Below are 27,356 nucleotides of genomic sequence, written 5' to 3'. Positions count from 1 at the left end.
TAATATACCCTGAGGTGGTAAAATTTTATTGTTATCTCACATATTTGCACTCTACATGTTATTACCCAAGCTGTCTCTTTCTTCCAGAATCCCCTACTTTGAAACGAGTGCTGCCAATGGGACAAACATAAGCCAAGCAATTGAGATGCTTCTGGACCTGATAATGAAGCGAATGGAACGGTGTGTGGACAAGTCCTGGATTCCTGAAGGAGTGGTGCGGTCCAATGGTCACACCTCTATGGATCAGCTCAGTGAAGAAAAGGAGAAGGGGGGATGTGGCTGCTGAGAAGTCAAGTAAGCGACATAGTAGTTCAGGTGGCCCATGCCTGGGATCTTCTCTATGATTGATACATGGCACAGTGAGAGATTAATAGGCATTGTGTATAGACTGCTTCTCACCATCCCCACTAGACCTACCAATAAAGCATCCAGTTTGAAACTTAATTTGCTGCAGTTTTGTAAATATTTCTTTACTATTTAGCCTGAGAGTTAGGAGAAATATTTCACAGAGTCAAAGTGCCTTATAAAACCTTAGCCTATGACTAGATCATTTAAGGATTCAGGATTTTGCAGCCACAGAAGTGGGTATTTATTATATAGAATGACTGAGGATACTGTCACCTGCCTTAATTTAGATAGGCCCAGAATCTCTCATTTAAGATATTAGATGCAGTTACAAAACTGTCACAGTCTTTACTCGAAATTTAAAAACTCATACCATAGATGACTTAAAATACCCCCTAAATGACTTGAATGTTAAGTAAGGGAATACACACACATCAGTTCAATGTCTTTTGAGTATTAATTTTATGTAAGCATTCTCTTTGACATAAGTATAGAACAAATTATGGCCATGTCTATAGACCCCGGATAACCAGGATTGACAAATTGTATGCTGACTGTGACTTTTTTGTTGGTGGGAAAGGGATTGGGGATAAGAGCAGGAGTGGCTTAACGTAGTATGAGCAACTGAAATGGGAGTTTTGGCTCCTGCTATACTCCTGTTGCTCTGAAGTGTTCATCGAAGGGTCAGGGAACTAGATTTTATGGCTTCAGTTCACTGTGATCTGTGCATTTATACTCGGCCTATGTGCTGGCCACATCTGAACATAGCTGGTGCTTGTGCTGAAGTTATTTGTGATAAATAAATATTTAGGTTTTTTTCCTTCATATTTATAACACTGATCTGGCATCCTCAGGCTGCAGTTTCAATAAGCTTGTAAACTACTTATCTCTGTCTTTGCCATCATTCTCTGTATTGCTAATATTTGCAATTTGTTTTACTTTTCCATTGGGAGGATCTAAGGAATTGGTTTTTAATTATATAAAATGTTTGTTTGCTATTTGGTGGGAGATAGATGTTTGCATTTAAGCAGTCACATTTGTATTCTAGTTCAATATAAAAAATGGAATATTCTATAGTCTGTATTTTTCATTGAGATTATGGACATTTACTGTTCTTGCTGGGTCTTGCCAAGATCATGTATTCTGCTATATTACCAAAGTGTCTTTATACCAAATTAAGGGTGGTTTTAAAATGTTTTATGGAAGTTGTTTATAAAGCTCAAAGGTATTCCATTTAGGGGAAATTCTTATTTATTAAAGTGGTTTAAGTAAAGTAGATTAAAATTTCCAGGGAGCTTAATGGCTAGTGAGGAAGAAATATTACTCATTATAATTTAAATGAAGAAGAAAATAAATGTATTTTTTGTGGCAAGTGTTTGATAGAACTGTAATTAGAAAAATACAAGCATGATGAAAAATCATTACTTATACATGTACGTGATAGTTTTCAAATGGCTTTTATTGAGCACCTATCATGTTTTTTGTCACTGCCCTTCTGCCACTTGCATAACAAACTGAGCCATGATTAGTAAGATTTTATATATTTCTATCCTTAAAATGAGGGCTTCTTTTAAATTTCAAAGAAATCATTGAGGCCTATGCATTTTAATTGTGTATTCCAATGTTTCAAGGGCAGGATTATGATTATATAGCAATGCCTCCTAAAGTTTTTATATGACTTCATTGGAGTACATCATGATTTTATAGCTACATAGCAGGGCACATTTTATATGGTCTATTTGTGTAGTTAAAAATAAGGCAATGTTTGCATGTTTCCATTTTCAAAAACCAAAATAGTAATTAGCTATAGATTCTATTGGCCTTAAACATATAATACAATTAAATGTATACATGATAGAGTGCATACACAAGAACCACCTTTAATTATTGAAATAAGCAATCTGTATTCTTTTAAAAATCATTTTTTTAAGTTTGATATTGAAGTATCATGTTTTTGTGCATCAGTGTATTTTTCTGTTTACAAGCTTGTGTAAAAGTGAAATGTATCTGCAATGAACTGTGTGCCAATTAAGCTATAATAAAAAAGTGGCCTAGACTGTCAAGTTTTTGTGCGAACATAACTTCATTTCTCATCACAAAGTTTCAAACCAGAGATTGTAATGCTAGAGGAAACAAAATTCAGGGATTTATGTTTTATTAGGTACTCATTGAGGAACTATTCAAGACAACATATTCTGATAAAAGTAATTAAATATATTATCAAACATTTATTCCATCTATATTTGGGAAGTATTGTAATAGGCAATCTCAGATAAACACAGCAAGGAAGGTTAGGGCCTGATGTAAGATCAAGGCTGAGAGTCAATGCAAGAGATACTGGGAAGTATATAGTATTGACTGGATGAAGGGGGGCATGTGGAGAGATGGCTTCTCTGACCTTATTACCTACGCCTGCCTACCTCACTTTTCTCCGGCACATGGACTTCCTTGGAGCAGCCAAGTATATCCCTGCCTCAGGTTTTTCTCATTTGTTTTTTCCTCTGTCTGAAATGCTAGTCTTCCGTATATCTGGATGATTCCCCCTCCCATCTTTTAAGACTGTGCAGATGCCACCTCATCTGAAAGGACTTTGCTGACCACCTTATATAAAATAGCGGTCACTCCTCTTCATCCTCCACCCTATTGTTACTCCCTGACCTATTATCCTGCTTTGCTTTTCTCCATATCACTCAGTGTAAATATATCACTGCTTGATGTATTTATATTTGATCTTAGCCAATATGCCGAGAAGCAATTTACTTGATATATTTATCTGTCTACATCCACTAAGATATAAACTCCATGAAGACAGAGACTCAGTAGTTTTCTTCAAAATGGTGTTACCATCATACAGAAAAGGGTACACAGAAAAGTACAAAATGGGTACTCAAATGTTTGTTGATTGAATAAAGGACTGAAGAGGCAGCAGGGTCAACACAGAGGTCACTATAAATGTTCAAAGACAGGAGTAGCATTTAAAAATAAAAACATCAAAAAAATGTTTAGAAAGTCTCAGTCCACATTGGTTTGTGATAAGAAATTAGAAAATCTGAGAAGTATAATCTTTTTTTTTTTTAACAGTCTTATTCTGTCACTCAGGCTAGAGTGCACTGGCATGATCATAGCTCACTGAAGCCTCCAACTCCTGACCTCAAGTGATCCTCCCACCTCAGCTTCCTGAGTAGTTGGGACTGCAGGCAAACACCACTATGTGTAGCTATTTAAATTTGGTTTTTTTTTTTTTTTAAGGAATGAGGTCTTGTTATGTTGCCCAGGCTGGTTTCAAATTTCTGGGCTTAAGTGATCCTCCTTCCTCAGCCTCCCAAAGTTCTGGAATTACAGGCATGAGCCACTGTGCCCAGCCTGAATTCTAATATTTTGAAGCTAATGTCAAGATGGCTAATAATCTAAGAAATGTTCAGTAAGGAATTTAGGCATTTTTTTTAAAATAAACTAGAAATCATTATAGTGGTATTTATAGGTCTTCTGCTTTTGGCAATATGGGTGACTATATAACTGGAAGTCTCTCCCATTATAAACTACTTAGAGTATACTGGATAAAATATGAACATATTTTTAAAAATCTGTTGATTTCTCAAGAAAATAAGGGAGATACCCTAAGACCACCCTCCTACCCCCTAAAACAGGCAACAACAATGTAGAGGACTTATAACAACCTGCTGGCAATCATGGTTTGCTTTTGGTTTGATTTTGCCAGTAACTGTAATCAAGACACTTGGTTTTAATGGTTACAAAACATTAGTGTGCTGAAACTGAGAGCCTTCCATCCCCAGACATATGCATAGCCAGGGCCTGGTCTATATCCTTAGTCTCCTGTGATAATTTACAACCATAAGTCTGCTCTTAAACAGGTTTGAGATTCAAGTTTACTAGTTTTTCTGGGAATGTTAAATTAAGAAATTTACATAAAAGTTAACATTAATAAAAGTGTTTTGCTCTGTATTACCCGGTAGAAGCAAAGCGAATCTTTTCAGAGGAAACATCTCTACACAGACCTTATGAGATTCCTAGAGAAAATATTTTACTATGGATAAGCTTAAAATTTAAAATTACAATTCATTTTTTCCTCACCCCCAATCATGAGCAAGGGCCGGTAGACCAAACAATAGGTTTTGGCATTTAAGAATTTCAAATAATGTATTTACCAGATGGAGATCATAAAGTCAAAATATTTAAAATAATCACAAACATTAAAGGAATGAAAAAATTTGGAAAAGGAGACAATATTAAAGACATAAGACTGGTTTGAAGTATTAAAACATTTCAACAGTGAAAAATATGGACATTGATATTCAAAACTTAATGGTTAGAGGTTAGATGGCATGTTTGACAGAGTTGAAGAGAAAATTGGTGAACTAAAAGGTAGGTAAAGGAAATTACACAGAATTCAGCAAAGAGATAAAATGTTAGAAAGTATTAGGTTAAGGGACATAAAGAAAATCTTAAAAGCTTCACTTTGTACCTAGTAGGAATTCTAGAAAGAAAAAAATGAGAGAAAATGGAGGAAGAGGCACTATTTGAAAAGATACTAGCTGAGAATTTCCCAGTAATGATAAAAACTACATACCCTCAGGTTCAAGAGTCCTAAGTCCCAAACAGAATAAGTGAAAAGAAATAGTATTTCCAAAATTTCAGTTCAACTTGTTGGATGTGGAATACATGTTTTTCTCCTCCTGTATTCCATTAAAATATTTGGAAAGAAAAGAAAAATTTCTAAGGCTGGCTACTCATCTATTCAACCTAAAGTGAAGCACTGAGTATGTTCATAGGCTGAAGAGAACAAATGAAGCCTTAAGGTGTGGAATTAAGAACATGGATGAAGGTTGTGGCCTCTGACATCTAAAGGTAAGAGGGTAAACTTAGGTACTCATGTTGATGGGAAGAGCAGAAAACGTATTGAATGAAGTAGCAGGATAAAACTGAACATTGAGAAGGAACTGTGTAAAGAAATCGCAAATATTGACAAAGGAGAGGAAAGATTAAAGAGTAAAATAATTTTCCGTCTCTTGTTTGACAAAAAATTGTTGGGCAGATGTTTATGACTAAAATATCTGGTATGTGCCTTCATTATTTAACATGATGCTGGAATTACTGGCCAAATACTAGACAATAAACATATGTATCAAATAAAAAGGAAAAAAGTGTGTATTTGCAGAATATAACTAGATAAACTGATTCTAAAATGAAAATTAAAAAATAAACCCTGAAAAATAGAGAACTAAAGAAAAAGAAGGACAAGGAAGGAAGGAAGGGAAAGGAGGTAAACCCTGCTATTTAAAAAATTACAACAATCGAAACACTTGGGAACTGCTGCATAAGTAGATGAAACAGTGGGAAAAGAGTCCAGAGACAGACTTATAAAGAAGTGAAATTTTGAGTCAGTGGGGGAAAGGACACTTTATCAACATGTAGCACTGGGGGAAAACATTGGAATTCCTTATCCTCATTTATACTTGAATTTCAGTTCAGTTGAAAATTCAAGTGTGAAAAGTGATACTACTTTTTAAGTGATACTTAAAAATCTAGAAAAACAATTTTGGAGTGGGAAATGCAGCTCAAAGGAAAATACCAAAATCAAAAACATTAAAAATTGAGTAAATCTGAATATACACAATCAAAAATTTCTTAAAATATTGACACATGGAGAAATAATTTCTAAATGCATGTCAGTAAAAAACGAACCTTAACATGTAAATTGCTGTTGAAAATCAATAGCACAATAAAAGCTGTGAGAAGGACAAACAGGCAACTCACAGAAAAAAAACAAGACTTCAAACATTGCAAAAGATTCTTAACCTCATTCACAATTAAATAAAAGCAAGTTGAAATAATGAAATAAATTTTCGCCTCAGGTTGGCAGAGACCACTTTTGACAGAAGTGCGGTGACACTGGCATCTTATTGTTTCTTGCTGAATGTTAATTGGTAAAAGCTTTTGGAAGGCAATTTAGTATTATCTACCAAATTTAAAAACTATATGTATCTTCTGATCTAGTTCTACATAAACTCTTTTAAAAAACAAAAAAGTGTATCAGTAAGGATGCTTATTATGCCAAAAGAAAGGGAAGTCTACTGATAAGTGACTAATTAGAATGATGCTCACATACAATGGCATACATGTAGACAAGGAACGTCAAAAGCTCATTCATAATAAAAAATGTATCGAATGCCTATTATGTGCCAGGGACGGTGGTACCGGGGCTAATAGCCGTAAACAACAGACTGCGATCCCTGCCCCTCGTGGAGCTCACGTTCCAAGGAAGGGAGCCAGGTAATCGCAAGATGCAGGACAGGGTAAAGGGCATGTCCATTATCGGGGTAAAGAGGGAGCTGAGACAGGAACCCACACGAGTGCACGTTTGCTAAAAGTAACTGTTTGTCACTGGGGAGGAAGACTGGAGGTCTGCGGAGGGAACTTCAGTTTCCTGTGAAAATGTTTGTTTACCACATACGTAGATGCACTTAAATGGGTGTTGGGGAAAGGCGAACACCATGTTATACTTAAAAAAAGATGCTGGTAACATTCTTGGAGCCTTAGAGACCCGAGTGTCTTCACTTTATGGTCAGAGTGAGGTTGGCCGGCAGGCTCTCGCCGCTTAAACCCCGCAAGTCCGCACAAGACCGGAATCGGGGCTGGTCTGGAACAGGCAGTGGGCAAATGAGTCTCCGAGACAGCCCGAAGTGTACGGAGCCCCCTGGGGCGAAGCACAAGCCAAGAAGACATATATAAGTTATGTGTAAACGTCCACGTTTGGAGAGAAAATACTGGGCGCCCGGAGAGCGAGTTCAGAAGGCGTCGCAGACCCACGTTTCCCTTTTCCAGAGTAAGGGCGGACAAGCCTCGCCAGCGGCTCTGCGCCTGCGCCAAACGGCCCTGTTTTTGTCCTTTTCTTAAGGAGCCACAAGAGCGAAGAACACGCGTCTCTTCCGGGTCGGGGAAGGCCGTCACTTCCGGTTATGGGACTACGTCACTTCCTCTGAAGCTTGGCGTTGGGTCCATGGTTCCTCACGCGGGTTCAACATGCGTATCGAGAAGTGTTATTTCTGCTCGGGGCCCGTCTATCCTGGCCACGGCATGATGTTTGTCCGCAATGATTGCAAGGTGAGGCGGCCGAGACCCGCCCGCGCTCCAGCGGGTCCTGGGCGTGCCCGCTCGGCACCCGAGTCTTCTGCGCCTGCTGGCTTTGGCCCGGGTTCTCCGCGCTGCTCCAAGAGGAGGGAGGGTGGCCTAGCGGGGTGTCGGGCCTCAGCTTCCAGCTTGGGAGTTTTCCCTTGTTGGTGCCCCTAGCGGAATCGGCCACCGGTAGGGTGGAGTAGGGTTGGCTGTGATGAGATTCTGGAGCGATCCCAGCCAGTGCGGATGGGATTGGGAATCTGGCTGTTTGGCACTCTTGTACATGGGCCAGATTCTGAATCCAGTAAACTTTGTAGATCGTGTGTCCAGTCACATTATGCTAAGGACCATACTAGGGTGTAGATGTTGGTGGAAATGTTCATGTTCCTCAATAGTAGAGTTGTGTTTTAAGTTACCGGAAGTGAGTTGGGGAGGGTCGTATATAGAAAGACTCAGACTGGAGGTGATGTTTATCCTGTATCTTGGGCTTTGCGGAAGAGAGGAGAGGGCGTCTAGGTGGAAGGAAAGTTCACATTTTGAACAAAGGCATAGATCGGAGCAATTACGCTGTTTGGGGATTGTATGATAGGGGCTTGGGATAGGGCTACACATACAAATAAAACAAGCCTAAACACGTACATAATAAATATTAGGCTTAGACATGATAGACTTTTTGAATGATAATGAATTTGCCCTGTCATATCAGAATGAATCCTACTCCTTACTTTCTCAGAGAAACACATTGTTTCTCAGAATTTTACTTCTCTCACTTTTGCTTCAGAATTACTGGGCATTTGCAGATTCCTGGTTTCCGTCAGAGCTATTGAGTTGGAATGTTTGGGGGAGGGGAATAGGATCTAAGAATCTGTATTTAACAAAGTGAATATTTGCTTATTAAAGAATTACAAGTCTAACTTCATCACCTTGTATCTCTGTAATAGAGCAAAGGTATTGACCTCATGAAATTGGGAGCAAAGGATCCAGCTGAGAGTGAAGAACCAACATATGTTTGAGAGCTTAAAATAGCATGTAGAAGATTTTGAATACCTATTCTCAGGAACATGATAAGAATTTTTTAAAACTTAGCCAAAAGATTCCCAGGTTGGGGTTTTATTTCTACTAGGCACTGTGATTTTGTACATGATCTAATTGTTGTGATTTTATGATTTTTGTCCAGCAATACTTGTCAGGTGGATATTGGAATTAGAACAACAGATCGTGAGAGCTATCCAGAACTGAGTATTGATTTGGCAGACACAGTGGAAGTTCAAGTTAATGAGGAAGTCTACAAGGACAGTGTTAAATTGGTTGGGAGTCAGCTTGCCTAAGGAAAGCCAGTAGATCAGAACAGGTTGGTGGGAAAAATAAGACAGAGGCCCTTAAGCACTAACAAAGAAGCAGCATCTCATCTTTTCCATATTGATTATTTTCAGATCTATATCTCATTAGCTTTAGATTTGAATCTTCCACCTGATGAGGAAATCCTGCTTGTGGGCCTATGGAAAGAGAATTCCTTATTCAAATCTGTTTGCTCTGTGGATTAATACCACTCTTATGTGCCTAAGTAGTTTTGCTGGAAACATGAGAGTCATTTTTGAATCTTTTACCTTTTGTATCCAGTTATCAAGTCCTGTCCATTCTGCCTCTGAAAAGGTAGTGGTATCTTTGCCTTTTTTCCAGTCTCCTGCCCTGGTTCAGATTAGGCACTTGCCACTTTTATAACTTCTTAACTAGTCCTTCTGCCTTTATTCTTTTAGCTTTTGGAACTGTCTTTCGTAAAAGCCACCTCTTACTCTTCTTAGGTATCCTCTTAAGGGTAGAATTAGTGCTAACGCTCTATATTTTCACATACTTTGCAAACAGGAAAAATAAATGAACCTTAATAAGGGCTTAATAAATGTTTGTTGAATTAGCAAAATAAAAAAAGTTTGAAGAACTTTGAGGCCAAGGTATGACAGATCATTTGTGTGCATGTTGAAGACTGAGAATGACAGGGGACTAGATTAAAAGGGAAACTTGAGCCTATGAAGCTTTGCCTCACACATAATGCACCCACTGCATACCCTACCATAGATTTAACCACTTCCTCATATGCGTTTACGTATTACATTGTCCATGATTATAGCTTTACCCCATTGTTTATATTTTAGTCTGATCTCTATCTTTTTTGCTTGCAAAGTGAGAATATCACATTGCTAGACTAAACTTTTCAAGGCACGGTACCATGTTTTAATTATTCTTGTATTGCAAGCACTAGTACAACATCAGATGCATAGATGCTCCTTATTTGCTGGTTGCATCCCTTTCATACCTCTGTGGTTCCAGTCTCTTCAATTACTTTATTGTGCTTTTCAGGTAATACCTCTTAGATCAGGAGTCAAATAGACTCCTCATTGGCTCTGTTTGGAATTGAGAAGAGTCAGAACAAATTCAATCCTCTCATTAGATAGATCTCAGAAATGAAGATTTGCCTAGGGACTGTCTAGTAGGTGTTAAATGCAGGAGGCTTTTACTTTAAAAGGTAGTAGTATTTTGGGCTGAAAATACGCAAATGAAATTTATTGATATCGAGTTCATAGTGGGTTATTCCAGGAAACTGCAGCAGTTTTGTATCTTCTAGTCTATTTGAAATTATGCTTTCTCTCAAGACTCTTAGAAGAAGGCTCTCCAGGAGATAGGGGTCTAGATCAGATTAAACTGATATTGGCAGTTTCTAAGAAAACTGTCCTATTGTGTATAATGACATTCTTTTGAAGTTCCCCATAGAACATTGTATATATATAAAGTGAAAATTGTATTATGATTTATGATATACACAGACTTAGTTTGAAATGTTTATACCGTTTATTTTGACCTATTTTATTATGGGTCACACCTTCTAGGTATGATAATTCAACTTAATTTTCTTTCCTAAGATCCATAAACCCCAAATAATTACTCTTTTGTTCCCTTTTCCTCTAGTAACATACACAAATTGCAACGTGTTCTAAGATATTTACAAAATAACAAAATAATACATTTAGATTTATGCAGAGTACTAATGAGCTGTTTCAGGAACATGTTAAAGCATCACTAAGTTTTAAGTTAGCGCTATCAAAGGATTAAATGTTTTGGGATGAAGGTGGAGAATTAAAGAAGTAAAGAATCTTACTAGTAGAGCTATGAATCTATACTTTAGGATACAAATCTATTGCCAGTTTTAGTGACTTTTGAAATTATTTTGAACTTTTAACCAGAAGGATGGAAAAAATCAAAGGAGATTTCAGAATGGTTGTTTGGAACTTTAATCTCTATTGAGGTACACAGAAAGTGAATTTTGAAAATTCTCCTGAATTGAGGAGGGACTTAAATAAATGTCTATACTTAAAACTATTCCCTTTATTCAAGATAATTGTAAACTTTTACTGTTATTCTATAAAAATGATTATTAGGTTTTAATCACATTTTCAGGATCCTTAGCCTCTAGTTGGAATGATATTTGACAGTAAAAGAAAAAAGTTCAATTTCTATTTAATCTGATATGTTTTACACATTTCTAAATGGTTGTGTAAGTAGAAGGAATTGTGCATGAGAACCATTGTCATTTCTCAGACTTTGCAGTATTTTTTTGTCTAGCAGGTATAGCATCCTATGGTACAAACATTTTTTTTAATGTTGACTTTCAATATTTTAATTACATTTCTTGTAGGTGTTTAGATTTTGTAAATCCAAGTGTCATAAAAACTTTAAAAAGAAGCGCAATCCTCGAAAGGTCAGGTGGACTAAAGCATTCCGGAAAGCAGCTGGTAAAGAGCTTACAGTGGTGAGTACAATTAGCTGTCAATACAGTTTTTACATTTTTCAAAATTTTAATGGGAGGGGTGTATGTGATGTAATCAGTCGTAACAAGGTTTTCTGTAACATGATTGATAAGTGCTTAATTTTTATTTGGCTTTGAGAATGAGCTGATTTTCTCATTCTTATATGACCCTGAAAAACAATTCTGTAGAAATCTGAAAGGGGAAAAAAGTTTCCAATCCAATTTTGTAGAAGTGATTTTTCTTGCTCTCTGAAACTATTTTTAGCTCTTACAAACAAAGGGAAATCATTTAGATGGATTGGGGCCAGGTTGGGTATTGCTAATCAAGGATTTTGAGAGGAAGTTAAGAGATTAAAGGATTCCTGAACAGATGAGGTTTGTAATAGACTTATTTGTCAGTTTCTAGATTTTCTTGGTAGGACTTTGTGTCTGAGAGGAGAGAAATTAGTGTTTGTGTGAGGAAGAGTAGTGGGAAGTCAAGGGCTTTCATGGGGTGAGCCAGCGTCATCATATTGCTGTTATTGAACTGATAAAGGGATCTATTGAAGCTTGTCCACATACAATCCCTAAGAAGGGAGGAGATGAAAGCTGCAGCATTGGCTGTGTTTGAGGGAGGACGATCTTTTAAACTGACTTCTTCCTTCATAGTCCCCTTTCCCCCCATACCTGCGACCTTTTTCCCATCTGTTTACTGCCTGAGGGCAGGTTCTGCTTCCTTAATGCCAGAGTTTTTCAAGAATGTAAAGAGTATTGTTTGACAAGAGGCAAGGCCAAATCACGATTACTGTCAACAAAAATAATTTTCAGTCTGGACACAAGAGGAAGCATAACACCCCAAACACAAGTGGCAACTGCAGGAGTGAAAAAAGAATGCCAGCCACAGTCATTTACCGATTACCCTGTTAACTTGTTTCCAGGTTATTATGATCTGAATAAAGATGCGTTTCATATGTCTATGTCAGGTTTGAAAACTGAGAAACATCTGTAGATTTCCCAAAATTGTTGTGCATGTTTGAAGATTAGTAGGATTATTAACTGCCAAATACCAACTACTTGAAGTGGTATTGGTGTTTGAAGGGAACCTAAAGGAATGTTAAGTGAATCTTCTGCAGAGTAGCACTACATTTAGTTGAAGATATGTATAGTTTCACATCTTTTTGCTATAACAGATGGATATTTAGGTCGAACCATATGAAATTCTTGATGTTTGACTCTTCTTGATCTGTGAAAAATGACAATTTCATATGATTCAATCTAATACAAAGCTTTCTGGCTGTGAGTCTTATCTAGGAATGGAGAACTGGGGAAGCTTTTCCAGTTTATTTGAAGTCCCAATAATTATATATGCTTCTCTGAATGATAGGGGCGATACTGTCCCTTCCTCTCCCTTTGAGAATCACTTGAATGTAGAGAGATGTTTTCAGTAGGGCTGTTGTGTTTATAGAACTGTGTAAAGGTGAAAAAGTTTGAAAACTTATATTCTCTGAGATCACCTGGGGTGGTTCTTTGCTCACTTGAAATTCTTATGAAAAGGAGGGTGTTTTAAGAAATGTTTCCTTTCTACCTTTTTGAAACCATATTTTTACTTTCTCTGTTCCCTTCACAGGATAATTCATTTGAATTTGAAAAACGTAGAAATGAACCTGTCAAGTACCAGCGAGAGCTATGGAATAAAACTAGTAAGTTTTATACCAGGAATTTTCAGGAGAGGCTGGTTGGGGAATTACTATAACTTTACATGTTAGTTATTGTTGAAATATAAAAATTTCTATTTTTATTGCTTGGCTTTTATTATTTTATTCTGATTTTAATGACTTGTATTTGTATCTTTTACCAACTCCTTTTTAGAATTGGCTGGTATTTTCATTATGAAAAATGCAATTGTTAAATTTGACACTACTTGAAGTACCCATACAGAAATGTAAAAACATGCAAAAATCTGAAAAAGATAGAAATGGTAAATACTTTTTTGAAGTGAGTGTGACACAGTTAAAATATACACAAAACCTAACACACTTTACAACTTCAGATTATTTGATTTATGGATATAAACTGTATTTTATACGATTTAGTGTTTCTTTAAAATGAAAAAGTACTGCAGCACGTAAGGCTGTCATTACAAATTTTCCAGGAGAACTTCTAAGTTCTTGACTTAGGTGAAAATGAAGTTATAGGCTACTGAAATTAAAAGCACTAATATCTAATTCTTGTCTTTTTTTTTCTGAAGTAGGCAGAGACTTTAATGAAAAAAGTCCTGTATGTAGTAAAACTTGGTCCTTTGAGCTAGCTTGACTATTCCACTGTGTTCATGTGTGTTGGAGACCCCATCCTATCTTCTCTTCTTCCCATGACTGTTTTGATGAAGCCTTTAGCCATATCTAGTACTGGGTGTGGGGAAGATGGGTTTGTTAGCCAGAAATTCCTAAGGTTTAGAATTCCCAAACTTTATCACTCGCCTACTGGGTCATAGCTGGACATCCCTTTTAACATCATTTCCATTGTTAAGGTGCTAATGTTCACAGAGGTAGTAGTAGTAGAACTTCAAAAGCAGAGATAGTAGGAAGAGTAGTTTATATTTTATCCCTCATGTCTCTTTGTATTGCAGATCAGTTTTTGATGTCTGTCAGATGCTTCTTATATTCAAAATATTTCAGTCTTCTGGAATATCAGGAAATACAATATATTTATTCTTTGGAAAAGAGATACCTGTCACTTTTGTTTATTTTCCTCTGAATAACTTTACAGTGTGGACATGCTTCTAAGTATTAGAACTTGCCCATATCATTTTGCTGCAAGGTGAAGAAGAAAAGATACAAATTCAGCATATAAATTCTAAGCTACTGCATGGATTTATAGTTGACATTTTAAACGTTACTAATGTAAACATCTATTTAATTCCAGAGGTTCCATGAATCCTACAGGGGATTTTGTTAAACATGCAGATTCAATAGGTCTGTATAGAGCCTGAGATTCTGCATATCTAACAAGCTCCCAGATGATGCCAATGTTACTATTCCCTGGACTACATTTTTAAAAAGGTTTTTATTTTGACCTAATTTTAGATTTTACAGAAAAGTTGCAGGGGTAGAGTTCTCTGATATCCTTCATCCAGATTCCCTAAATGCCAACATTTTTTTCTCTTTGTCGCTCCTCTCCTCCCCTTCCCTCCTTTAGCATATAATTCTTTCCGAACTATTAAAAAATACATATTTTTCATTCCCGAAAATAAGAACATTCACATAACCACAGTGTAATTATTAAAATCAAGAAATTAACATCGATACAATATTATTACCTAATATCAGGCCTATTCATAATTCTCTAATTGTCCAACAATAGTCTGTATTGCAAAAGTTAGTTAAGAATAGTACATGTATGTCAGTGGATGTGGTGGCTCATACTATAATCTCAGCACTTTAGGAGGCTGATGTGGGTGGATTGCTGGAGCCCAGAAGTTTGAGATCAGCCTGGGCAACATAGTGAAACCTCGTCTCTACAAAAAAAATAGAAAAAATTAGCTGAGTGTGGTAGCATGCACCTGTAGTCCCAGCTACTTGGGATGCTGAGGTTGAAGGATTGCCTGAACTCAGGTGGTTGAGGCTGCTGAGAGCTATGATCATTGTGATTATGCCACTGAGACTCCGACTCGGAGAAAAAATAAAAATAGTACATGTCTCTTTAGTCTTTTAATCTGGAACATTTCTGAGTTTGTCTTTGTATTTTATGACATTGACACTTTTGAAGAATATGGGCCAGGTGTTTGGTATGAAATCCCTTAACTGAGTTTTGTCTGATGCTTCCTCAAGATTAGGTTTGGGTAATGCACATTTGGTAAGAACATCAGAGACAGGATGCTAACTTCTTAGTGTGTCTTGTCAGAAGGCTTGTGCTGTTCATTAGTTCCATTACTTGACCATTTGGTTAAGGTGATGTCTGCCAGGTTTTCCACTGGAGAGTTAATATTTTACTCTTTGTTGTTAATAAGTATATTGTGGGGAGATACTTCCAAGACTCTGAATATCTTGTTAGTATTTAGATCTACACACTACTTAAGGAGCTAGGCCAGAAGTCTTGTCCAGTAACACCTCTAGCCATAGGGACTGCTGAGTACTTGAAATGTGGCTAGTCTGAATTGAGATGTGCTGTAAATGTGAAATATATGCTAGGTTTTGAAGACTTAGTATGAAAACAGGAAAATATTTTATTAATAATTTTTATATCGATTACAAGTTGAATGACAATATTTTGGATATTTGGGTCAAATAAAATATATTGTTAAATTTCCATCTGTTCCTTTTTAGTTTTTTAAAAACTGTGGCTACTAGAAAATTTCAAATTACATTTGTGGTTTGTCTTGTATTGCACAGTATTGGTAGAGATTTTTTAGAGCATAGCTGGACTCTGCTACCTTACAGCCAAGGCTCCTGTAGACATTTTCCAAAACCGTTGGATTTTAGTGGTTGAGAACATGGCAATGTTGATTGCTTGGTTTATTCTACCAATATTCATTCCATCATGTGCCGACCATATCCCAGGCACTTGAAGAAAAAGTGTTTTGTGACCGGCAAGGTGCTATCCTTATTCATGAAGATTATGAACCTAAGAATGGAATTAGTTTCCGATAATTCAGGTTCTCTTTATAATAAAATTTGAAAAACATTGGACTGTTTTAAAGTGGAAGGAAAATTTAATGCAATGAAGTGTTTTGTGAAAAGAAATTTGAAAAGTGATGCTTATGAAAGAGAAGTTGACAATAATGTTAGCCAAGAGTATATATTTTTGTCGGCTTTTTCAGTAGGGATTGCTTTGACGATGAATTTTTTCACTTAATTTCATTTCTAAATCAGAATAATGAGTGTTTGTTAAAATACTTGTTGATTATTGTCATAACTGCTTGAATGTGTATAAGTTTGCTAACGTTTATGAATTTTTTTGTAGTTGATGCAATGAAGAGAGTTGAAGAGATCAAACAGAAGCGCCAAGCTAAATTTATAATGAACCGGTATGAATGAATATTTGCATAGAGTTATTCTTGGAAAAATAATTACTAGTAGATATCTAGAGGCATTAGTATTTTTTAACTTTTTGTTTTGATGTAACTTTCTAACTTACAAAAAACTTGCAGCAATAGTATGAAAAACTTGTATATTGTTAGCATTTTACTACACTTACTACATTACTTTGTTCTTAGTTGCAGTGTATAACAAGTTGAAACATTTCTTAAATAAACATAGTGTGATTACATATCAAAGTGAAGAAATTAACACTGATGCAGTACTATTGTATAATCCATAAACCTTGTTTAGAGCTCATCAGTTGTTACTATAATGTCCTTTATAGCAACAGAAAATCCTGGATGATGGATTGCATTTAGTGGTCATATTCCTCATGCTTCTTTAATCTGGATAGTTTCTCATCTTTCTCTGTCTTACATGACTGTTTTGAAGAGTATAGGCTAAGTTATTTTATAGAATGTTCCTCAGCTTGGGTTTGTCTGATGTTTTCCTCGTGGTTAGATTTTGGTTAGGCACCTTCGGCAGGAGTATCACAGTGTTATCACATGTGCCTTTCTCATGCATCGTATGAAGAGGCATATGATGTCACCCTGTAGGTGATGCTAACTTTGATCACTTGGTTAAGGTGATGTCTGTCAGGTTTCTTCACTGTAATGTTACTATTTTTTCCCCTCTATAATCAATACATATCCTACCGGAGATACATTGAGATTCTACAGAAAGCCTGTTACTTCTCAGATGCTAAACTTACTGGTTTTAGCATTCATAAGAGTCTTGCCTGAATCAGTTATTATTGTGATTGTTGCCAATTGGTGGTTTTTCTAATTCCATTAATTCTTTTATATTTCTAAGTTGCCTTTCTTATGTAAGAAAGAGCTTTTCCTTTTTCCTCAATTTTATAATTTCTTCATTTATTATCATGTTGTATATTCATGGGTTGTTATGGTATTCAGTGAGTTATAATTTTTTATTGTCATTATTTATTTTGATGTTCTAAGTAGCCTGAGTTTGGCCAGTAGAAGTTCTTTCTGGTGGGCTCCCACATCATTTTGATAATTCCTCATCACTCTTTGAGTGCTTTCTTACTTTATAGATAACAAGATGTGGGGTTTTTTTTTGTTTGTTTGTTTGTTTTTTGAGTTGGAGTCTCACTCCGTTGCCCAGGCTAGAGTTCAGTGGCATGCTCATGGCCACCCCAGCATCAACCTGCTGGACTCTGGCGATCCTTCCGCCCCAGCCTTCCAAGTAGCTGGAACTATAGGTGCGCACTACCACGCCTGGCTAATTTTTTTGATTTATTGTAGAGACGAGGTCTTGCCAAGTTGCCCAGACTGGTCTCGAACCTGTGAGCTTAGGCAATTCACTCACTTTGGCCTCCTAAAGTGCTGGGATTACAGGCTGAGCCACCAAGCCCAGCCAACAAGATATTTTAAGCCTCATCTTGTGCTTCTCATTCCCTAGTCTGGAATCAGCTATTTCTTCAGAGCAGGATTATTAGCTTTTAATCTAATTGCTGTGGAATCTATCAGAGAAAAGAAGCATATATCAGCAGCTTTCTGACTTCAAAGATGTTAAAACATTACAGAAAAAGAGTCTAAATGTTTGAGAACTAGTCTGTTAGCATTTCTGTTCAATATCATATGTGTTTTACAGTCTTGTAATTACTGAATGATTTTTGAAAATTAGGCTGGTCACAGTGGTTCACACCTGTAATCCCAGCGCTTGAGGAGATTTAGGCAGGAGGATTGCTTGAGGCTAGGAGTTCAAGACCAGCGTGGGCAACAGAGCAAGACCCCATTTCAACAAAAATTTACAAATTAAGTGGGTATGGTGGCACAAGCCTTAAGTCCCAGCTACTCTGGAGGCTGAGACAGCAGGATTGCTTGAGACCAGGAACTTGAGGCTGTAGTGAGCTATGTTTGCACCACTGCACTCCAGCCTGAGTTACAGAGTGAGACCCCAACTCAAAGAAAAAACAAAAAAATTACATAACACAGACCTATCTACTTGAGAAAAGATCTAGGCACCTAAAAAGTTAGAGATTGCTTTATGTGAAAGAGCACTATATGTATATAATAAACTTTGGTCTCTGGGTTTGTTGATTCTTTTTCTCAATCTCTTCCTTCATTTACTTAGCAGATAATATTGAGTTCCAGACTAGGCACCAGGGACGTAATGAATGAACATATTGTGGTAGTATAGGAATCCTGTTTAAGCTAATTAGGAACTAAACAGTCATCTTGAGTTTACGTTATTAGGAAAGAAAATGTAAGGGCTTAACAAGTGACTTTATCTTAAAATTGGGAATAAATGGGAAGTAGAAATCTTTTAGGTTACGTTCACTTGCCATTTGGGAATTATTTGACAGAACTGACGTTCCTGTTGGGTGGGGTGTAGAGGGGAAGAAGAACAGAGTGAACAGAAGGCAACCATCAGGTTCCCATTCTTCATCTGTGTGGTTAATTTAATGGATAGATTTAGTAGCTTTATTATGAATTATTAAGAAGCAGTGGCTTCTTAAAGAAATTTTAGTATCTAAAATTTTGACTTTGATATGTTTTACCTTAGATTGAAGAAAAATAAAGAACTACAGAAAGTTCAGGACATTAAAGAAGTCAAGCAAAACATCCATCTTATTCGAGCCCCTCTTGCAGGTGAGTACTGCATTGCACAAGAGTTCTCTGCTTTAAGAAGAGAAATGAAAAATCTAGATTTTTGTCATCTGTGTAATTAGGTACCAACTAAGTTTGGGTATTTTTCCACTTAAAATGTTACCTTTCACATTACCTTTATGGTATGACTTGGTTTATAAAAAATAATTTATTCAGTGTGCTTTCCAGTTGCGGTCAATCTATGCATGTAGTATTTCTTTTCTTCTTTCATTAAATACTATCTTCCATAAGATAGCTCCCCAAGTTAAGCAAAATGATTTGAGTAGTAATTTTGTGGATGATTTTATCTCATACATGTTTTGATTATAGGACAATGTTTTATATTAGTGGTCCTCTAACTTCAGTTATTATTGGAATTACTTGGGAACCTTAGTATAAATACAAAGACCCAGGCCTTTTGAGTCTGGATCTCTGTTCTTTAGTAGCATTTCAGGTGATTTTGATACTAGAGTTTGAGGATTACTGTTTTGAATTACTGCTCCTGTTGCTTACTGATTGTCACTCATTTGGGCAGTTGTTCATATATATGCTAGAAAATCAGTGTTTTACTTAACTGGCACCAAGTACAATATGTTATATAATTTGTTCATTTATGCTGATTACTTAAAGGGAGAGAAATTTTACCTAGACTTTGGTAAAGGTCAAATTTGTAACCATATGTTGAGTAGATTTGTGTAAATCTACTTTAGTTATTTTTGTGCCAGATTTTATTAAAATAAAACAAACAAAATTCTGGAACATTTGTTTCAAACTAATACCCCAAAAGCACTGGGAATGAACCATTTTAATCTAATTTTTTTAGATAATCCTCTTTGAGGTAGATATAGTAGTATTAAGAGTAGGGACTTTGGATCCAGATGGCCAGGGTTCAAATATCAGCCTTTTACTTATTAGCTGATTGACCTTGGGCGGGTTAATCTGTCTTTGTGCCTCAGCTTTCTCATCTTTAAATGGAGGTTATTTTCAGAGCAAAATGAGCATATATATGTAGAATGCTTACTTTATGCATGGCATATCTGTTAAGTTTAGCTATTGTTATTCTTAAATTTCTTAGAAATGGCAAATATTACTTGAAAATACAGGATCCTTTATAAAGTGTTGATATAAATTCCTAAAGATCACATTGAATTAAGTTTTTTATTTTTATTTTTATTAAAGGCAAAGGAAAGCAGCTGGAAGAGAAAATGGTACAGCAGTTACAACAGGATGTGGACATGGAAGATGTTTCTTAAAAATCTCACTGCACCCATTTCTATATGTACATTTGAAACTATCCTTAGGACTTAAGCACCAGGACTTCGGAGACTTAGGACTTCTAAATTATTGACTTATTTTTTACATAAAGTCACTTAAATGAAAAGTGATTAAAAATCAATCTCTCCTACATTGCTGTGTATGAAGGATTAGATATTTTGGATGTTAGATTGTGTTTTAGTGTTAAACCTTCACTGAGGGATGTGCTTATGTAAATCATCAAAATTGTTTGGAAATACAGAAGTGAATTATAGACATAAAATGGTCATGCCATTTGGATAATGGCACTGGGCAGTTAGGCAACATTTATATAACTGATGACAAAAATTCATGGCTAGTGATTCATAAAATAAAATTTTCTTTGCAGTTAAATATTCCCTTTTTTACTGTTACAGAAGCAGGACAACAACAAGGTATTAACAATAATATATTTTGATTCAGTGTTTCCTGTTTTGGTTTTTTAGCATCTTAAAGAGCTTAATGACATCATATAATGAAGCCTAATTATGCTGGATTGTTTTGGCCTGGTTTAACTGTTCTGATAGGTAGTTGTGGGGACTGAGAAATGTCGGGACTGAGAAATGAACAATCTTTGCCTGAAATGGCACTATAATTTACACTTTGGAGAATACTCATTTCTAACTTGTGATTCCCAATAGAACATTTTTTAAGCCTAGTAATGATCTGAAAGTAGAGGCATCCCAGTGCCTTTTAAAATTTGTTGTGTAGCTTTTCAAAAAAGAGCTCTTAATTATTTTAGAAAAAAAATTTATGGGTAGAACTTTATTTTATTTGCACATAACATAAAACCTTTTTTTTTTTTTTGAGTTGGATTCTCACTCTGTCACCCAGACTGGAGTGCAGTGGCCGCTCCCAGCCACCATAGCCTCGACCTGCTGGGCTCCGGCGATCCTTCTGCCTCAGCCTTCCAAGTAGCTGGAACTACAGGCGCCTACTATTACGACCAGCTAATTTTTTTATTTATTGTAGAGATGAGGTCTCGCCAAGTTGCCTGACTGGTCTTGAACCCACTGGTTTAGGCAGTCCACTTGCCTTGGCCTCCCAAAGTGCTGGCATTACAGGCTGAGCCACCGAGCCTGGCAAATATTTCAAGGCCACCATCATAGTAAGCTAGTGTTAAAATGTTAGCTGCTAGTATTGGCTGTGTGTGATCACACAAAAGTTACCAATAGCAGTAGGCTTTGACTTGAGAGAAAGATGGAGGGTGTTATGGTTTGGGGATAGCTGTGGCTAAATTGAATCCAGTGTACTTAGTCCACAAAGATAGGGACGTGTATGGTTAAATGTCAATTTTAGCCTTTGAGTCAGCTGGGAAATTCTGTTATTAAGAACATCTTATTCCCAGCACATTTTCAGTTGTAAAGAGTGGAAATGGGAAATACATTTCTGACTCTTTCCAGTTAGTAGTTTAAAAAATGAATAGTCGCCCATAATTTTAAGGGATAATGTAAGTTATAGAAGTTATTTTTCTGGCCGGGCTCAGTAGTTTAGCCTGTAATCCCAGCACTTTGGGAGGCCAAGACGAGTGGATTGTCTGAGCCAGCAGGTTTGAGACCAGCCCGGGAAACTTGGCGAGACCTCGTCTCTACAATAAAAAAAATTAAAAACAAATAATTAGCTGGGTGTGATAGCACACGCCCATAGTTCCAGTTACTTGAAGGCTGAGGCAGAAGGATCACCGGAGCCTACCACTGCACTCCAACCTGGGCGGCAAAGTGAGACTCCAACTCAAAAAAAAAAAAAGTTATTTTTCCCCCTGTTAATTTAACTTAACATTTTAAGTAGACATCTGCAAAAAAGACATTGAACTTTAGTTCACTGATATATGAATTCTAATATTGAATGAAGACTTCCTTATAAACGTTAACATGACAGTTTGCTGAATTAAGTGTGTTGAAAAGATGAGGAAAAAGCAATTTAAAAACAATAAAATAATTTAAAGAACTCTAGAAGAATTTCCAAAGTCTATATTCCTTTATTAATATATTGCAGGATTGAACAGGTGGCACACATTTTACCTTGCATGTCTTTTTATTGAGTGTATCAGTCAGCATCATGTTGATTTGAATCATTTCTACAAAAAGAGAAATGACCTCTTATGCATGTGTTCTTGCTGGTTGTGGAGGTACACACCAGTAACCTCAGCACTCTGGGAGGCCAAAGGCAGGAGGATTTCTTGAGCCAGGAGTTTTGAGACCAGCCTGGGCAACATAGCAAAAACTTGTCTTTACAAAACATTAAAAATTATCTGGATGTGATGGTGCATGCCGGTAGTCCCAGCTACTCAGGAGGCTGAGGCAGAAGGATCACTTGAGCCCAGGAAGTTGAGACTGCAATGAGCTGTTATCAGGCACTCCAGCCTGGATGACCTAAATAAATAAATAAATAAATAAAGGATTCTTCATACTTTGAATGTAAGGCTCTACTTTCTTTTTTTTTTGAGTTGGTATCTCACTCTGTCGCCCAGACTGGAGTGCAGTAGCCGCTCCCGGCCACCGCAGCCTTGACCTGCTGGGCGCCGGCGATCCTTCTGCCTCAGTCTTCCAAGTAGCTGGAACTACAGGCACGTGCTACCACACCTGGCTCATTTTTTTGATTTATTGTAGAGATGAGGTCTTGCCAAATTGCCCAGGCGGGTCTCGAACCTGCTGGCTCAGGCAGTCCACTCACCTCAGCCTCCCAAAGGGGTGGGATTACAGGCTGAGCCACCGAGCCCGGTTAGGTTTTTAATCTTAATGAATGGAAGCTATCATGTTGGTGTTGGAAGTGATCCTTCTGCCACATAATCTTCCCTGGGGTACCAGTTACCTGATCGCTTTCCTTAGCCTCCTCTTGATTCTGGATCTCCTTATGATCCTGCTAATAAATTATTTTTTGCCAAAGTTTGCAACCAAACGTCAACTGGTAGACTTCTCCTTATGATCCTGCTAATAAATTATTTTTTGCCAAAGTTTGCAACCAAACGTCAACTGGTAGACTTCCTTGACAATCCAGGCAACCCATTTCTATCATGATCTCTGGAGTGTGGAGACTTTCTTTCCTACCCCAGACATGTATTAGGTACCAGGTGCACGGAAGGTGCTCAATTGAAAGGAAGTACCTATAGAGACCCAGAATAAACTGAGTTTAGTGTAGTTTTGCCTCAGCATAACCATTTTTTGCTTAGACTTTACCCCTGACAGGCTTTGAATCTCGCACGGTTTAGATATTGATAAATTTCCAATAGGCAGGTTTTAGGAAGCGTTCAGACGTTCTTCTGTAGACCAAGTCGGCAACTCTCCATCAGATGCAAGGCAAGGACAGAGCCATAGAAATGATCATTAGACCACCTTTTGGTCAAGGAGTTTGTGGACTGCAAAGGTCTGAAAAGTCTTTTGCAGGAAAACTCCCTCCCCTTGTCTCCTCTCATCTAACCCATCACCTGAGGGCATGAAATTCTAATGTCTGATGACCTCAAGATCTAAGACTAAAGTGGCTACAATCAACATCAAAGACCTGCAGCCCTGGGCACTCCTTGAGGCCTAAACTCCCTTACCCCAAAGGCCCTTAAGTATACCCAGTTCTTGGCCCTTTGATGCCACACTTGCCTGTGAGTATTGACCCCCTTTCCAATCTGTCAAAGGTGAATAATAAACTTCTTTCTACTTTCTTCCTTATCTCAATCTTGCATTATTCCTGTGGCATCGGCACAGACTCACCTCCCCTTAGTGGACCCTTTCATCAATAAATGTTGACTAAATGGAAAATGAGTGTGTAGCTATATGCTAGGTTTACTTCTCACCTTGGCTTCTGTCTATTTGTAAATTACCAGTAACTTGAAGGATATAAAAAATTAACAGCAGAGAGATACGCCAAGAATGGAAGCAGACTGTGACCCTGACATCAATCAGTTCTGCGCTGTTGGGAAGGCTTGCTGGAGAGCAGTGTTGGCCTTGGGTTACATTCCTGATTTTGCCGCTTAGATCATTATTTAATGGTAACAGAACAATCAAAGCTGTGTTTCTGAGTCTGGCTGGAGCAGTCGTATGTCAAGGAATCCCAGGAAAAACAGCATGAGGTATTTTTGGCAGATTTCTTAAGAACTTTTGCCCAGAACTTGTTCTGTTGCTGGAAAAGTTCCTTTGGTTGCCACAGAATAAAAATAAAAATAAGAACTAATGGAGGAGAATCTATTAAGACTTAAAGAGGACTGCGCCAAAGGAATGTTGTAACTAACCAAATAATAAAGGAGACTCCCCCCTTACTAGTATGAGAAACTTTGTTTTCAGAATGTCAACAGTTAAATACTTGCTTTGCTTAGTATCTTCTAGTAAAGTGTGTATACATTTGGTTCCACACCAAGTCATGGACTCTAAGAGGAACACCAATGAGGATGCCATCCTAATCAATGAGTTACCTCATACAGTTTTTTAGCCTATACTTAGTGATATTGTGACGTATTTCCTTTTCTGATATCAGAGAATGTAATGTAGGTAGCAAATATTAAAGACAATATACCTGATTGAAAGGATACGACATCCCAAAGCAGATAATGACACAAGGTGCTTGCTCACACTGTTAAGCTACAGGTGTCTGCAACTGGCATGTTCCCCGAGTTTTTCTTCAATGCTCCCAGATTCTTCTTGTTGCCAAAACACTAGAGCTAGTAGTTTTTGACTTTGTGGAGACAAATCGTTTCTCCATTTCTAGAAAGCACACAAGAAGAATTACCAGAAGATACGTTAGAATAATATACAGTAAACCGGGCTCAGTGGCTCAGCCTGTAATCTCGCGCTTTGGGAGGCCGAGGTGAGTGGATTGCCTGAGCCCGCGGGTTCGAGAACCGCCTGGACAACTTGCCAAGACCTCATCTCTACAATAAATCACACACACACACAAATTAGCTGGGCGTGGTAGCGCGCACCTATGGTTCCAGCTACTTGGAAGGCTGAGGCAGAAGGATCGCTGGAGCCCAGCAGGTCAAGGCTGCGGTGGCCGGGAGCGGCCACTGCACTCCAGTCTGGGCAACAGAGTGAGACTCCAACTCTTAAAAAAAAAAAAATAATAATATACAGTAAAAATAAAACTCTCGAAGGATAAACTATCCAAGTCACAAACTCTCAACGCCTCTGATGACACATTTGCCAACAGAATACAGTACCCTTTCCTAGTCCTAGAGATGTGAGAAACCAGTGATATAGTAACAATTAGGGCTGGGCACACTGCATATTTTGTTTCCCAATATTGACAGCCCTTCAAATTGATCCTCCCATTTTACAGATAAGGAACATGGTCCATGTCACTAGCTGACAACTAGCAGAGCTTAGTTTCAAGCTCCATCTTTCTGGCTCTTAATCACTAGCCTATATCCTAAACAGCATCTAGCAGGATGCCTGGCACATAGTTGGTCCTTAGTTTATGTTTATTCACTGAAGAATAAAATCTAGCAGCAAAAGAAAGTGTGTTGGAGAAAATGATAGATTTTATGGAGTAGCTTAATTTTTCTTATGGCCAGAATGGATTCTTTTTCTTACCCGTTCTTTCAGGACTGACAGGGTATCATCTGTCTAAGGTTGAGAGTAATTAAGACAGCAAATTTAATTAAACGATGAAGGTTTTTGAAATGCACTGTTCTTTAAAAAATTAGTATAGCAATGCCATTAGTTATAGTATAATTATTGGAGGAACTGCTTTACATTTACTCCTGAAATATATGCTAATCTTGTTATCCAAATAAGAATTCTAAATTTCATCCACACCTGTTTATGAACAATTTCACTATACGTTAATTAGGTTTTAAAATGTTTATTGTATGTCTGCTATGTGTGAGACATTGTTTGCCCCACTTCACAACAAAATATTTAGTTCACGTTATACTTGAAAAATCTGAATATTGGGAAGTGTATTTTTCTAGTAATAGTTCATTTCTTATAGGACTATTTAAATTTAATAGCTATTTATTGCACTTTTGCCACTTCTTAAGTTCTCCAAAATTGTTGGGATTACTGCCAACATGAATTCTGTTCTCATTCCAGGGGATGAAAGCTCCCATGCTGACAAACATCAGGGTTCATCTAAGGTGAGAGGTAGGTTTTGGAGATGCCCAGTGAAATATGAGTTGTCTTTCTAACAACTGATACGGCAAAGAATCTAAGATCACTTTCGCATAATGCACAACACACATGACATTTCCTCCCCACTGTTAGTTAAATGGGCTCTCAGAAATAACATTTGTCCTACTGAGCAAATCTTGGACTTGAGGGGAAGTCTCTATTATAGATTAGGCATCAATGAAGATTTAGGTCAAAACAGCTGAGAATGGGCTACAATAGCATAGAGAGTGGCCTCAAACCTGATTGCACATTAGCATTATGTGGGGCAGCTTTATAATTACCAATGCCTGGGCCCCAACCCAGAACAATTAAAGTGAGAATCTCTGAAATTGGGGTACTGATAGTTTTAAGAAGCTATTAGGTGATTCTAATGTGCTCCCAAGATTCAGAACTAGGTAACATCTAGCATTTGTTAGCTTCGGCAATTAACAGAAAGGCATTTTCAAACAGTGCTTTTTGAGAGACATTTTATTAAACACTCACTTTGTACCTTTATGTTATCTAGTGGCTCATTAAAATAATGGGAACATTTTTAGAATGAAACTTGGATAACTTCAGTACTGGTTATGTAATTTTCCAAGTACCTAATTACCGCCCTATCATAGTTAGCTGCATGCTTCTTGAGTTTTAAAACAAATCAGGGTACAATCATTTCTATTTTTTATTGGAGTTTGACTAATATTCTGTCTGGATCGATGTGAGGATTACATAGTCCATTTGCCAGGATCTGCATATTTTATCTTAAATTTTCCCAATTATATAGGCCTGGATAAGACTTCTGCTTAAATCCAAAGTGAGGCAGTCACCATAATCTTGCCCTTCCATTGGTGCAACTGTCATGGTGTAGTTTATCCAAAAAATAAAACTCACTAAAATTTAAAGAGGGCGAATAAGACGTTTGAGTGGAAGGAACTGGGGTTCTAGTCTAAGAAAAGTGTATTGTACTGTCAGGAGCGGATGTGACATGGGCAGCAGATAAGCACTGTCACTGTAGCAGGCCTTGAGTAAAGGCCCAAGCGAAGGC

At 37.3% G+C, this 27,356-nt stretch overlaps 2 protein-coding genes across 4 annotated transcripts in view; both read left to right on the top strand.

Moving 5' to 3' along the window:
* Positions 1–444, top strand: part of RAB27A (RAB27A, member RAS oncogene family) — a 58,475-nt gene extending 58,031 nt beyond the window's left edge. For both annotated transcript variants that reach the window (XM_008064519.1, XM_021715773.1), the window contains exon 7: positions 88–444. In XM_008064519.1, coding sequence (XP_008062710.1) covers positions 88–286 — 199 coding nt within the window. In that variant the 3' untranslated portion in view covers positions 287–444. The remainder of the gene's footprint in view (positions 1–87) is intronic.
* Positions 445–7,267: 6,823 nt separating this feature from the next.
* On the top strand, positions 7,268–24,360 carry RSL24D1 (ribosomal L24 domain containing 1). Of its 2 annotated transcripts, XR_002482340.1 has the most exons (7): positions 7,268–7,467; positions 11,168–11,281; positions 12,885–12,957; positions 16,217–16,280; positions 18,862–18,947; positions 20,124–20,339; positions 23,876–24,360. XR_002482340.1 is itself a non-coding variant. In XM_008064518.1 (6 exons), exons 1-6 carry the CDS (start codon positions 7,387–7,389, stop codon positions 20,195–20,197), a joined length of 492 nt encoding a protein of 163 aa, XP_008062709.1. In that variant the 5' UTR covers positions 7,268–7,386; the 3' UTR covers positions 20,198–20,591. The 2 variants fall into 2 exon arrangements, 1 of the variants encoding a protein (XP_008062709.1); XM_008064518.1 differs by lacking the exon at positions 23,876–24,360 and having other exon boundaries at positions 20,124–20,591.
* Positions 24,361–27,356: the final 2,996 nt, after the last annotated feature.

Source organism: Carlito syrichta, unplaced genomic scaffold (assembly GCF_000164805.1).
Source record: "Carlito syrichta isolate Samal-C Ts95f unplaced genomic scaffold, Tarsius_syrichta-2.0.1 Scaffold307639, whole genome shotgun sequence".
NCBI classification, from domain to species: Eukaryota; Metazoa; Chordata; class Mammalia; order Primates; family Tarsiidae; genus Carlito; species Carlito syrichta.
The sequence above is the reverse complement of the archived record's forward strand: the minus strand, read 5'-3'. Positions and strand labels throughout refer to the sequence as shown.